Genomic DNA, 15,274 nt, shown 5'->3' with positions numbered 1-15,274 from the left:
AAAGTTCAGTTATGAATTTGTGCATAACGAATAATCAGTCTGTTTGAGAAAATGCCTATATTTCAACAGCATTTTTTCACAGTTGAAAATTAATAAGAAAAGAACCTGATTAACATATACAATTCACGATGCAGATAACTTCCAGTAATTTTTTCCAATTCTCCAAACTTTATCATAATCTAAAAGGGTCAAACTGTAGTAAAAAAATAAAAAAAAAAAGCTTATGATTGTCCAGACAGTGCATATGTTTCTCATTTCATAGCATAAATATTCAGTCAGGAAGTTAATCGAACGAGATCAAATGATAGTTCCTTTATCATTTCCCCAATAACACTTATAAATAATGATGGTTTATCAGAAATTCTCACCTGATAAAAAATAAATAAAATAATCTTCATTATAAGATATAAGTAAAAGTTCATGACTATGCTATACATAACTGTAATAAACAAAAAAATGGCATAATTTTTTTACAAAGAAATACATATTTTAATTTTAGTCATTTTTTTCTTGACAGGGAAGAAATTGTCATTTCTTTGAAAGAACTAGTGAGAAGAGGACACAAAGTCTCATCTGAAGTGAGAAAATCTCTCCATATTTCAGAAATTATAAATGCTTATTGTTCAGATTTATGCTGAGTGAAAAATGAACCTTCACTAAACTTCCTTGATGTGTTTAGTAAAAAATATTAATGTGATAATAAACTAAAAGGTTTCATAAACTGTTCAGCATTATTAATTACTGTTTCCTTAACAATAATAATTAACATAAAAGCATATATATTTTTATTTATCTTTTAAAGAAAAGTTAGTAAATAAGAGGTTGTAATCATTTATTCTCAAGTTTTGTTCCACTTGAAAATTTTCTCTGAAAAAAACTTAAAAAGTTTTCATTAATTTCTTTACTTTTAGTTTAAATTTAAGGAAATTATTTAATGATTAATTAAACAAGTTAGAATTATTTGGTATAAATGCCAATCTGAAAAAAAAATTAACATTTTATTTAGGAGTCAACATATTGCATAAACAACAAAAATGTCTTACACCTATCAAGTATTAAGTATTTATTCTAAAGTATCAAATTTAAGATTTCAGATAGAAAATAAGGATAAATTTGAATTTTTTCCTTTTCCAATATTATTATTATTATTGTTTATGTATGCTTCGACAAAATTTACTTAAAATATTTTTTATTTTTTAGTAAAAATATTTCCTTTTGTTAAAAAAAATCCTTGTCCGTCAGCTGCTTTCAGATCATGCATTCAGCCCGCAATGAATTAGCTTGTGCAATGACAATGAAACACACTTAAATATCCACCAGATGGACACTTGTGGTTCTATCTCTCCTCAAAATTCAAAATCAAAAGATATTAAATTGTCTTCATGCAATTGACAAAATTACTCCACAGTTTTACAGTACTTGCACTTTTATTAAAATGGCTTATTTGATGGCATCAAGCTGAACCCAGGTGTATGGCAGAATGGTCTAGATGTACAAGGCATTACATAAGAGGGATATAAATGTATTAAATTCTTCAAAAAATTATTTTACCACTTCTAAGACTTGTATTTTTAGCTCCAAAAGACTGATTTGAATTTTGAAAATTTTTATTTTTTGCATATAAGGGTTGATTAACCTAGGAGCTAATCATTAACATTGATTCTGAACAGCTATCAAAACTTAAGTCTTAACAAAGGTTCCAGTTCAGCACTTTGACATAGTACGAATAATTGATAACTATTTCTGATACAGTTTGCTAAAACGAAAGGAAATAATTTAAGCATAAATTGAAGAGTTTTTATGTAACAAAACAATTAATTATAAAACACTTACTTCTTCTTGCACATGAGGAACATTACTTTGCCAGACCTTTAAAGATGGTAAATGCACTTTATGTCTCTTGCTAAAATAGAGAAGGGGGGACTTTTAGAACACATAAAGCAAATATAAAACATATTATTGTTAAAAATTATGCAGCTTATACCTTATATAATCATCTATCATTCTTAGAAGGTGATCTAGTTCATTGTCTTTCTTTTCATAAAGTTCACGACCAACCTATAAAATCATAAAAAACATTTGTTTGAAAAATGACACCAATGAATGAGAGCAGCTGAAAATAAAGAGGCAAATAACTAATATGTAAAATGAAAGAAAATAAAAGTGCTATTATCTGAATGTAGCTAAACTTCCCAAAACTATATGTATATAACATTTTTGCAGTTCCAACAATCAATTACAAAGGGTTTCCATCAACTGCACTGCACATTAATAAATTTTTATTACATTATAAACATTTTATTACAATATAACACTTTATTTCATCATAATACAAAGATTTCCAATACTAGTGTTTTCTGAAATGTTTACATAAAAATTATTGGCAAGAGAAGTAAATTTACATGCCTAATCTATAAATAAAACAATATTTTTCTTTCTTTCTGTACAGAAGAAAAAGGGTTAATTCAGTTGAAATGAATTTATAATCATAATTGTGAAATAAAAGCTACAGCGAATGAAAGATATTAAAAAAATCCAATTCAAATGCATATAAAAGAGATATAAGGATTAATCGTTATCTTTCTTATAGTTTCATTAATACAGAATGAAAAGGTAGCATTTTTTAACTTAATACATACACAAGACACTAATAAAACATGATTCTTACCCAAGGAAGAGCACACAAAACTGTATATACATAAAAATCTGCTCTGACCTTAAAAAAAAAAAAAAAAAAAAAAAAAAAACTTTAAAACATTCCATTTTAAATTACACATGTATGCATGCAGATAATAGCAACAGAAGAATTTCATTAAGAGACTAGAAATAAAAACTTTGAAGCAAATAATCCTGAAAAGCTAATTACAATGACAGTAATAATTATAAATATTTTATTAGACAGCACAAAATGTTAACTACATTTAAAGCACAGCAGGTTCAAGTAAAATGAATATATAGAAATAGCAAAGTAGAAAGTGTAATAACCCAAGATGTTTCTATTTTAAAAACAGAACCTTTCTTGAGAACATTTAAGTATCACTAGCCTATCAACAAGCAGTTCATTTCATCATGCCTAATACTGCATTCGCTTATTTTTGTTAGGTAATCTACTAAAACATCTACTAGCCAAAATTACTTATTACAACGAGGAAAATCAAACTTCCCCCACATCTTAAAGACTTCAATATATAAATATTTAAATGTAAATAAAAAAATCTTTAAGAACTTGCTGGTACGACTATTGAACCCTAATGATTTTGTCACGTTTCCCTCTTGGCCGCACAGACTTTATTATGGCTTTTTCTACATGTAATATCAATACAGGCCAATTTCCATGTATAAAGTGTCTTCTTTAATAAAAGCATCCTCAGACAGTTTTAAATCAGATAGGCCTTAAGTGTTTTAACATAAAAAAATATCTATCTTAACCTTTATGTTTCTTTTTCTCCTTTGCATTTAAAAAAAATAAATAAATAAGATTTGCTAGTCAACATTTTAAGTCGCACGTTGTAAAGCAGCTATATTCAGAAATACAATGCTCGGAAATTTTACATTTAGAGTCAGAAATCAACACAGTAGGAAAATATTTAAAAGTCTATTCAGAGTATTAAAATATAAACAGAAATTTTCATGCTCCATTCTTGTGAAGCGTTCAATATAATCCTGAATCACTGGGCAAATATATATGTATGTTTGAATTTTTGAACAGTAATACTAATTTCTCTTTCCATGACCCATGTTAATTATAAGAAACATATTGGATGAAGCAGGAGGTTCAAAACAGTGCTCTGCACACAATAAACCATATTTTTGACTAATGAAAGTATATTCCATTTTAGATTTATCAAAAACTTAAAAACCGCTTTGGAGTATTGGAACTCTCTCAGGCTAGAGTACATGAATGATATACGAGGGCTATCCAGAAAGTAGATTACGTTTTGGAATAAAAAAATAAACAAAGTATAGGAAACAAATTTTATTATATACAGATGAAAGCCACACTCAAATACTACTTTTCTACATAGTCACCATACAAATTAAGGCATTTATCGTAGCGATGTACGAGCTTGGAAATTCCTTCGTCGAAAAATTCGGCCGCCTGCGCCTTCAACCACTTCGTTACCTCTTCTTGCCTTCCATCTTGCACAAAACTTGTGGTAACCAAGCTTTTCGCTGATGATTTCGTGCAACAAACTTCGCGAAATTTGTGGAAAACTCAAAGAAAGTTCCGTTATTGTGAAATTTCGATTTTCACGGACTTTAGCATCGACTTTTTCGAGAAGTTCGGCGGTCACTATGCTGGGTCTCCCACTTCGATCTTCGTCGTGAACATTGGTTTGGCCATTTTGAAATCTTATGACCCACTGACGCACTCCACCTTCAGTGATAATGTTGTCCCCATACACTTCACGAAGCTGCCGATAGATTTCTATCGGTTTACAGTTTTTTGCAGTCAGAAACCTTATTACTGAGCGCAGCTCGCGGGATTTTCAATTAACGCAGACATTTCAAACCGTCACAGTATCTGAACGGAGCACAGCACGAACCTCTCACTAGCACGGCTAGATGCAGACTGAGCTGCGCAACGCTCTGACCCCAAGATGGCTGCGCTAGCCCCGCCCCTAGCGGACACAGACGGAAATGTAATCTACTTCCTGGATGGCCCTCGTAGATCTTTTCAAAATGGCCAAGTAAAAGTTAACATAGCTTGTCAATTCATGAACGTGTTAAGTTATGTAAGTAAATGGTACTTAGAGAGGGATTTGAAGATGAGCCCACAGAAAACAAATCTTGTACCTCTCACATTTAAAAGAAAATGGGATGGCTTTATTATTATTATTATTATTATTATTACAAAACTTTTTGATAATGATGTTTTGGATGTATACTGCAATTATCAGACCTATTATCACTTATGCCTCTGTGATCAGGTGGTGCAAGGTGGAGCACAGAACTGTGAAAGACAGGCTAGGAAGTCTGCAAAGATTGGCCTGCCTGTGCATCACCAGTGCAGTGACCTCAGCACTTACCAGAGCATTAGAGATCACATTAGATGTCACTCACTTGAGCATCTTCATTTGCAGTGTTGCTAGAATGACTGCATGCTGCAAAATCAATGGGTAAGACAAGCCTACTGCTAAAGGTATTACTAAGAAACTAAGATACTGTATTACTAAGAAAATTCATCATCCTACTCTCCTGATGCCTTCAGAAATCATGGAAATGACTTACATATTTCATAGGCCATTCAATGTAGCTTTTCCTACTAGGGATGAATGGAATGACAGCATGCTCAATTTAAATACTGAATCTGGTTCACAGATGGATCAAAGAAAGACAAGTTCTCAAGTCTGAGAGTACATGGTGTATCACCCAGAATTAATTTGTTTAGAGGTCTTGGGGGGGATATGCAACTGTCTTCCAGGCAGAGGTTCTCACTGTTATTAACTGTCTACAAATAAATATAAGAAAAAGCTACCATGGCAACCAGATTGACATCTTTAGTGACAGTCCAGCAGGCCTAAAGGACAGCAACAAGACTCATTTAAAATTAAATCAAAAATTATTTTGGAATGCAGAAATCTTCTAAGAGAACTGGCAACCAGAAACAAGGTAATCTTAATCTGGGTACCAGGATATAAGGGAACTGAAGGTAATGAAAAGGCTGATGAACTAGAAAAACAGGGATCATCTTTTAATCCAATAGGTGCGGAACCCTTTTGCAGTATCAATATGAAGACTGCAGAGAGTGTCCTCCTTAAGTGGGAAAAACAGTAAATGAATAATTATCAAACACTGAAGATATAAATAACTGCGGGCTTCATCATGAGGCACAACTCTTTCAGAAAACACCTTCATACAATGGGACTTTTTCCTATATGCAGGAAATGCTGTAACAGTAAGGAAACAGCACCTCATATTTGTATATGAATATAATGCCCTTGCCCTCACTTGCTTGACTACTTTAGGTAATCTCAATATTAAAGAGTTATACCTAAGCTCTATTAAGGAATTGTCAGACTTTATAAACAAAGTGGACAACCCAAGCAAATGGAGCTAGGAAGCATTGGGTTTGGTGCGTTTGGCACAAAATATTTAGCAAAGGTGCCTGATATCTGAAAAACTCAACCTGAAGAAGAAAATCTGCCCCCACTTTTTTCCCCCAAATCTTAAAAATTGATTTAACTAAAGAGCTTCACTTTTTTTTATAAACAGCATAGAATTTAGCATCAGTTTGAGAAAGCCACAGATAGAAATATTTGTTTTCTCTACGGCACATAAATTTAACTGCTTAAAATCTTTGCCAAGAAGTGGACAGTGGATTTTCTAACACAAAAACTTAAAAATTATTTAAAAATACCAAACATATGCACAAAACCTTAACGATTAAAACTGTTAAAATATGTCAGATACTTCAAGACTCAAATCAGGTACAACTTCAAATTATAGCCAAACACATCTTTAAAACAACAGCACGCTTATAAAATCTTATCGCTTATAAAAATGTGATAAAATGATAAATGCGGAAATAAAAACTCAGATGGTGATATTAGAAGAGAATCATAAGTAAAATCAGAAACAACGTTATACATTAAAATACCAAGAAACAACTTCAAAACAAGATCAAATTAAATAACAAAGACGCATCTTTCCAGGCATTGCAATAAATTGGTAATGACCTCTTTCCCAATTATACAGTCAAGAGGCAAGTCTCGGTAAATAAAATGCTTAAATCAAAGTCTGTTAAAATACTGTCATTCAACTAGAAAGTGGTGTACCCACAGAATACTATCACAGTTTGGAACAACTAGGTTCACTCTCTGACGTTAAATGGTAGTTACGTGTGGCTTGAGTGAACAATCATAAGTTGGGTCAAAATTGCTTCCTTTTGTGGGTATCAAAAAAACTTGCTAAAGCATTCAATGCACTGAACGAGTCAGTATAAACTACACACTTTTTTGGGCATAACTTAGGTATGAATGAAAGAGCAAGATACACAGCAGTTAACTCAGACTAAATACAAAGCAGACATGTAGGGAGTACTACAAATGACACTCCTACATGACTACATGTTTTTTTTTAACCATCTGTGTATATAGTGCAAAATTGATGTATTCATGCATGTAGACTATTTCACTAGCATTCCTCTCATTAAGATGGTGAAAGACATCCAGATGCTGAATTTCCAGGTTATCCCAAGGTTGGATTTTCAGACACTTTACTGCCTGAACATTCACATGAGAAAAACAGTATTTTTCTATCAATGGTGAGCCCTTTCAGAGAACAGAAGTACAGTAAAAGGCCATGCTACAAATAAAAGCTTGTAACACTCATCAAGCAAGAGATATGCTCAGGTTTATAATGTTATGACATAATACTGAAATAATGATGAAGAAATAATTGTCCACGCCTTAAGCAACGGTTTATAACAATCAACATATAGGCTCTGGATAAGGGATGTTCTAAAAGCTTCAGAAAAATTTCTCAGAGCCTGATGATGTACAGATGAAGTTTAACTAAAACTGAAGACCCTGTAAATCCATAAACAATCTAATCCAGAACGGAAGAGTGCTCTTTAAATATGAAGTAAAAGAACAATGTTCATATCCCAGGAGGTGTTCCTCAAGACTTTTAAAAAGTTAAAAGTTTTAAAAGACTTCCTTCCTTCTTCCTTATATAGGGTGCGGCAGCTTTCATAGAAGGATATTAAAAACACACCATAAGGCAGTAGCTGTAATTTATTTATTACCTCTTATGTCAATTAATAGTTAAAGGTATGCCATTTACTGATATGTAAGTTACTGCCCATTGCGTGGATTATTTTTTCAATATGGTGCCTGTCAAATGCACAACACATTCATCTAGGCAGCATTAGAAGCTTGCCATAACTCAGCGTAACGTATTCCCTGGGACAGTGCTGGCTGCAGTTCTGATGCAATCCTTCAACTAAGGAATGGTGGCACATTGTGTTCGAAAAACTTCTTGCTTTAGGTGGACCCAAAGGAAAAAGTCTGCACATGAAAGATCAGGTGAGTGAGGCGGGCAGGAAATGTCACCAAAACGGGAAATTACTCTACCTGGAAATGTCTGTTGCAATGGTCCGTCGTTCTGGAACTTTCCCATGACGCCCCAAGTTGAAATGTTGCCAAAATAGGTGTGTATTGGTGTTGGTGTATTGAGAATACGGCAAAGCACACTAGGGCTATCTGCCTAAGGGGAGAGATGCCTTCGTGGAGGACTTTCTAAGGGAAACTGGCTCGTATACACGTTACACATGGGGAAAACCACGAAAACGACCATGCAGCCAGCCAGTTCGCGTGATTCGAATCTCAGATCAAACTACCAGTGTTCAGCGATTTTACCGCTTGGCCGCTGGTGGGTCCCTGTTGCCAAAATAGACGCTGGATAGCAAAATCACAGTAGTAATTCTTGAAATAACTTTCAACAGCAAAGGCACGATACTGTGCACTCCACTGATCCATATCGCTGTAACACTCGAAATGGCAGCTCATTATTACAGGAATGTGACACGAGCTAGTGCGCATTCATGAAGTAAGTCATTGTGCTACGCAAGTCAAATTATGCTATGAACGCTGCCGCACCCTGTACATGCAGAAGGAAGGTCAGCTTCCAGTCAAACATCACTCCTAAAAACTTCACTTCTAGTGCAAGTGGAATTAATGATCAGTATACATACAACATAGGCTCAGGCCTCACTTTCAACAAAAATGCATACACACAGTCTTTTGTTTTAAAAATACAAGTCTTTGTTTTTCTAACCATTTCTCGATCCTGTTTATAGCAATTTCCAACTGTCTCTTCACGTATCTCATACCTGCACCATGGCAATTTATTTAGAGATCATTCGCATATAAGGAACCTGAAATAATTGCAAGAAGTTACCTTAATACAGAATTTATTTTTAAACTAAATATAGTCACAGTTAAAACACAACCTTGAGGCACACCCTCTCCTTGCTCAAAGTTATCTGACAACAAGGAGCCAATCCTTACGAAGTTCAGGCCTTTAAAAAGTTTCTAAATGAAAATTGGTAGGTTACAGCATAATCTCACACATAAAGATGCCACAAAATACCACATCTCCATGCCCAAGCCCTTTCAGTGTCAAAGAAGACAAAAACAAAATAGTTTCTGTAAACACAACGTATTAATTTTATTTAAAATGTATTTTCCCGATTGGCAACAACAGTTTTTTTCAGAACGATAATTTTTTGAACTGTAAGTTTTTGAGCAGTAATGTTGACGGTAATGTTTCTGAATAAAGCAAGTATTTAACAATTAATGTTTTGACAGAATGTGTTTTTAATAAAGGAACTAATTAATTGCTAACATTTCAGAAGTGGGATAAACTAGAATTATTATCTAGATTTAACAACGTATTGCCTTAACATACGCTAAGCCTAAATTGAGTGCGGAAGCTCGCCAAAACTGAAAGTGGAAAGGTACGTGAATTTATAAACTGTTTATGTTATGTCTAAGTATTAAACGGAAAGAACTTAAGTATAATTATTGTATTATTATTTGAAAATTTAAGTCTAAGATGGCTTATTTGGCAAGAGGCAAAAAATGTGATTTAAAAGAACTTGCTTTGGAACTTGATGTAGATGTCCCTTCTGATATTAAAATTGTAGGCTTAAGAGATATGATTTTGAATAGTAAGAATTATAACGAAGACTTTACTAAACAAATGCTAGATAGAATTATAAATGATCGTTTAGACAGGGAAAAGTTAGAAATTTTAGAAAAAGAAAAAGATAAGCAAAGAGCATTTGAAATGGAAATTATAGAAAAAGATAAGCAAAGAGCATTTGAAATGGAAGAAAAAGATAAGCAAAGAGCATTTGAACTTGAAAAATTGAAAATAGAAGCGGAAATCAGAAGTAGTAATGTAAATGATTCTGTTCCTTCTAATGTTAGTAGAAGTAATATTTGTGATATGAGTAAATTAATGCATAAGTATGATTTGAATGAAGGTGATATAAGTTTTTATCTAGTTTTATTTGAGAGACAGGCACGACGTATTGGGTTAGAAGAACAAAACTGGGTTTCTCAGCTGTTAGGTCTATTGCCTTATGAAATAACTTAATTAATTGCCCGTGAATCAGAAGAGAAAGCTAATGACTATAAGCACGTTAAGCAACTGCTACTGAGAAAATTTAAGTTAAGCCCTGAACAGTTTCGGCAAAAGTTTGTTGATCATATTAAAACTTTGCGTAATACGTGGAAGGACTTCACGTTTAAATTAAAAAATTATTTTGAAGAGTGGCTTGCTGGATTAAATGTAACAGATTTTGACTCTTTAAAACAACTTATTATTACTGATCAATTAAAGAAGAGGGTCCCCGCTGCTATCCGAGATCATTTCATTGATGATTGGTCTAAATTCATTAATCCTGAAGAGTTAGCTGAAAAACTAGATGAATATGAAAATATTCGGGCAGGGATAAAAGTACTTCAAGTAGAAAATAAAACTTTTAGGCATAATTCTAAGCCCAAATCTGGTTCTAAATTTTATGAAGGATCCTATAATCAGTATTCAAGACAAAGAAATGTTAACGATTCCACGCAGACAGATGGTAATTTCAAAGAGGGTTTTAAATACGGTTTTGATAATAAATACAATCTGAGAGATAAGTTTTATAAAACAGACGGAAGGAAAAGGGAATATAATTCTGGCATCCGCAATGAAAAGGGTGAGCCGAAATGCTTCAATTGTAATGATTATGGACATATAGCGACGGATTGTCCTCAACCTAAAAAAGAAATTATTTGCAGGAAATGTAATGAAAAGGGTCATACTTTTAAAAAGTGTACGTCTAAGAATCCAGACTTGACAAATGTTAAAAATAATTTATCCGTGGACCAGAATTCAGGTGTTTCACCAGCTGTATATTTAAAGTATGCTCGCATCAATAATGGGGAAGAAATTACTGCAATCATAGATACGGGTTCTAGTTCGTGTTTATTGAAACAGTCTGCGGCTAAGAGACTGAATCTTATTGTAAAACCTGATGTGGAGGAATTGTTTGGCTTTGGGAACCAGAATAAACCAGCCGCTAGAACATTGGGTAAAGTAACTGTTAACTTAGAGATTGATAATGTGCAAGGAAAGGACATTACAGTTCTAATTGTAGGAGATGAAACGCAACCATGCGACTTATTAGTTGGTCGAACATGGATTGATTTACCGCACATTGCATATGCCAAGATAGGAAATACCTTGCACATACGCTATGCTAATGACTGCCCATTTTCACAGTTGCAAAATGATAGCAACACTCAGCGAATTAAACTGAAGGCTTCCCAAGAAACTCAAATCGAAAGTAATACGGTTAATTTCGTGAAAGTTAAAACTGATGAAATAAATAACGGTTATGTTTTAATAAGTGGATCGGAAGATGAGTTGGGCTCATTATTGGAAGTAATACAGGGAGAAACAGTGATACCAGTCACTAACTACAGCGATCGAAAACTAATTTTGAAAGAGAATCAATGTATCGGTAGAGCGGAAGTAGCAGAATTAGTTGAACCAAGTTCAGATTAGAAAACTGAAAATTCAAGTCAAAAGGAAATACTGATAATAAATGAAATTAAGAAGTTTAGGAGACCGATTACTTTAGAAGAAATTAAAGTTAATAACAATACTACGCCAGAAAGACAACAGGAAGTTTTACATTTGATAAATGAGTATCGAGATTGTTTTGCATTAAATATGGAGGAATTAGGGTGTACAAACTTAACAAAAATGGATATTAAAGAAATTGAAGGGAGTAAGCCTATTTGCATGAAGTCGTATAAAACCAATGCCGAAGAGCGTGCTTCTATAAAGAAGATAATAAATTAATGGAAGAAATATGGAATTGTTACTGAAACAAGATCTCCGTATGCTAGTCCAGTTTTACTCGTAAAGAAAAAAACAGGTGAATTACGATTAGTGATAGATTATAGAAAGTTGAATTCGCAAACTGTTAAAGATAAATTTTCACTCCCTAGGATAGATGATCTTCTTGAATGTCTTAGAGTGTCTTCTTGAGTGTAAAGTTTTCACTACATTGGACTTAGCTCATGGATATTTGCAGATTCCTTTAACTGAAGAAGCGAAACTGAAAACAGCTTTCATCACTCCAGATGATACTGGTCAATTTGAACGTATGATCTTTGGGTTAGCTAATGCACCTGCAGAATTTCAGAGACTTATGAATCAAGTTTTAGGTCCATTGCTTAATAAAGAAGTATTGTGCTATTTGGACGACATATTAATTCCGGCTAAATCTTGGGAAGAAATGATGGAAAAACTTAGGAAAGTGTTTGATAGATTGAGAGAAGCAATGCTGACATTGAAACTGACAAAATGCGAATTTGGAAAAGATGAAGTTGAGTATTTGGGATTTCTAATAAAATCAAATGGTATGCAACCTGGACCAAGAAAAGTACGAGCCATATTAAACTTTCCTAAACCAACCAATGAACATGAAGTTAAACAATTTTTAGGTCTTACAAGTTTCTTTAGAAGGTTTGTACCAAAATACGCAGAGAAAGCTGAGCCGCTAACGAGACTGACGAGGAAGGATGAAACATTTTGTTGGAACGAAGATCAGCAAGAAGCATTCAGTACTTTAAAGGATCATTTAACTAATGAAGCAATACTAGCATTATATAATCCCGAAGCAGAGACTGAAGTGCACACAGACGCGAGCAACAAAGGACTGGCAGGAATGCTGTTGCAAAAAGGTGAAGATAGAAAGTGGCATTTAGTTTATTGTGTAAGTAAAGGGACAACAGAAACGGAAAAGAATTATCATTCAAGCAAATTAGAATTAATGGCTATAGTTTGGACTTTGACACGACTTCGACAATTTTTAATTGGGATCCGATTTACAGTAATTACAGACTGCCAAACTTTAGTTTATTTAAACGCGAAGAAAACTTCAAATCCTCAGATAGCAAGGTGGAGTAATCTGATCCAGGAATACAATCATGAAATAAAGCACAGGCAAGGCAAAAGAATGAGTCACATAGATGCATTGAGCAGATCGCCAGTTGATCAGCCAGAAAAAACTTTAGACTCTATAATTGAAAACAACTTGGAAGTTTGTTTAACGCTAACAATAGATGAACAAATTCTTATGATTCAGCATTCAGATCCAGAATTACGCAAATTAATAGACATTTTAAAGAAAAAGATAAATGATAGAACGAATGCAGAGAAATATGTAACTGAAAATTACGTCTTGAAGAATAATCGATTGTTTTGTAAAGTGAAAGATCAGGAAAAGGAGAAATTGTTATATGCCATACCTAAATCGATGAGAAAAGGTATTGTAGTAAAATTTCACGATCTTTTGGGACATTTTTCAGCAGACAGAACTGTTGCCAAAATCAAGGAATCATACTGGTTTAAAGGAATGAAGCGATATGTTATGCGTCGCATTTCGAATGCCTAGTAAATAAAATGCCTAGTGGTAAGAAACAAGGAGTACTGCATCCAATTAGACCTGGTAGAAGACCTTTTGCAATTATACATATAGATCATTTAGGACCATTCGCAAAAAGTTTAAGAGGAAATACAGAATTATTTGTAATAATTGATAATTTTATGAGATTTACACGCTTATATCCTATGAAAAGTAGGTTGCAACCAAGTATGTGTTAGTTGCATTGAAGAGTTTTGTAGATGATTTTGGGTTACCAGAAAAAATTATCAGCGAAAGAGGAACATGTTTCACAGCGAAGGAATTTCGAGAGTACTGTCAAAATAATGGAATCAGTCATACACTCAATTCAACTCAGCATCCAAGTGGTAATGAAATGGTGGAAAGAGCAAATCGAACAATTTTGGCTACGATTAAAACGAGTATGGAAAATCCGAATCAGAGAGACTGGGACAAAAAGATTAAGGAATGCGAAAGAAATCCAAACAATATGATAAATAAGACTACAAATAAAACTCCTTTCGAAATGCTTCACGGTTATTCACCAAAATTTAACGACGGATTGATGAGGATGATTACAGATGAAGACGCAGATGAATGGGAGAATCCAGTAATCTTACAGAATGAAGCTAGAAAGAGAAAAAAAGATATGCAGATGAAAATGAAATCAAATTATGACAAGAAGAAAAGCAATTCTTTAACATTCGAACGAGGAGAAATAGTAGTTATGAGAAGAGTACCTAAATCAACTGGAGAATCAACCAAAACACAACAAAAGTATCGAGGACCTTTGGTAGTTACAGAAGTTTTACCAAGTGATACCTATAGAGTGACTCAATTAGAAGAGAAGGTGAAAGGACATTTCTTTAGTACGACAGCTCATGTGAGCCAATTAAAGTCATGGCAGTGTCAAGCTGAATCAGAAGAAGACAATGATGATGGTGATGACATTAGTGTTACTGAGGATAACGATAACAACACGCCGCATATTACTAAAACTAGGACACGGAAAAAGAATAGAAAATGACGGTGAATCTATATGACAGCTAAAGACTTTCGAACTATAAACATTAATATTACAGATTTAATTTTTTTAAATATAAGTTCTTAATGTTCCGAGGTTGTAACTAAGTCAGGATGCCCGAATGTAAACGCAACGTATTAATTTTATTTAAAATGTATTTTCCCGATTGGCAACAACAGTTTTTTTCAGAACGATAATTTTTTGAACTGTAAGTTTTTGAGCAGTAATGTTGACGGTAATGTTTCTGAATAAAGCAAGTATTTAACAATTAATGTTTTGATGGAATGTGTTTTTAATAAAGGAACTAATTAATCGCTAACATTTCTTTTAACAAAGGCTTTAGAGGTAAGAGATCTCAGAAAGAATCTTGTTTTCAACAGCCATCCTTCCCTTCCAGAAATTATCTATAGGTCCTGATAAGGCAAGATTACATGCTTTTTTTTTCTTTCAAATAACAGATTAGATAGCAGTTTACAATTTTTTAAAATAGTTTGCAAATACAGCTAGTGAGTGCAATGGACAGGCAGTTTAAGGGATTCTTCAGATCTTTTCCTGGCTTAGCTATGGAAATTATAACAGCTTTATTCTGTGACCTGGAAAATGTATGCTCCTTTTATAACCAATCGTAAACAGTGAGGATGGCAGTCAATGACTTACGCGACAGATGCTCAGCATTTCAAAATTCACATCATCTAAACCCGGGTTACACCTATGTGTCTGTATCAAGGCTCTACTTAGCTCAAGCATTTTAAATTCTTCATTATATGACTCAGAGTTGGTAAAGTTCTATGCAATTG

General features: G+C 33.5%; 1 protein-coding gene across 2 annotated transcripts in view; it reads right to left on the bottom strand.

Annotated features, from left to right (window-relative positions):
- The window catches only part of Cbp80 (Nuclear cap-binding protein subunit 1), a 127,291-nt gene that overhangs the window by 75,613 nt on the left and 36,404 nt on the right, over nucleotides 1–15,274 (bottom strand). Inside the window, exons 7-9 of one of the 2 annotated variants that reach the window (XM_085816755.1) lie at nucleotides 2,669–2,716; nucleotides 1,985–2,058; nucleotides 1,834–1,903 (exon numbers count right to left, since the gene is read on the bottom strand). In XM_085816755.1, coding sequence (XP_085672881.1) covers nucleotides 1,834–1,903; nucleotides 1,985–2,058; nucleotides 2,669–2,716 — 192 coding nt within the window. The remainder of the gene's footprint in view (nucleotides 1–1,833; nucleotides 1,904–1,984; nucleotides 2,059–2,668; nucleotides 2,717–15,274) is intronic. The other variant, XM_085816756.1, reaches the window with a different exon arrangement.

Source organism: Stegodyphus dumicola, chromosome 5 (genome assembly GCF_044657685.1).
Source record: "Stegodyphus dumicola isolate Sdum_Otavi_A_Nest chromosome 5, ASM4465768v1".
Lineage (NCBI taxonomy): Eukaryota > Metazoa > Arthropoda > Arachnida > Araneae > Eresidae > Stegodyphus > Stegodyphus dumicola.
The sequence above is the reverse complement of the archived record's forward strand: the minus strand, read 5'-3'. Positions and strand labels throughout refer to the sequence as shown.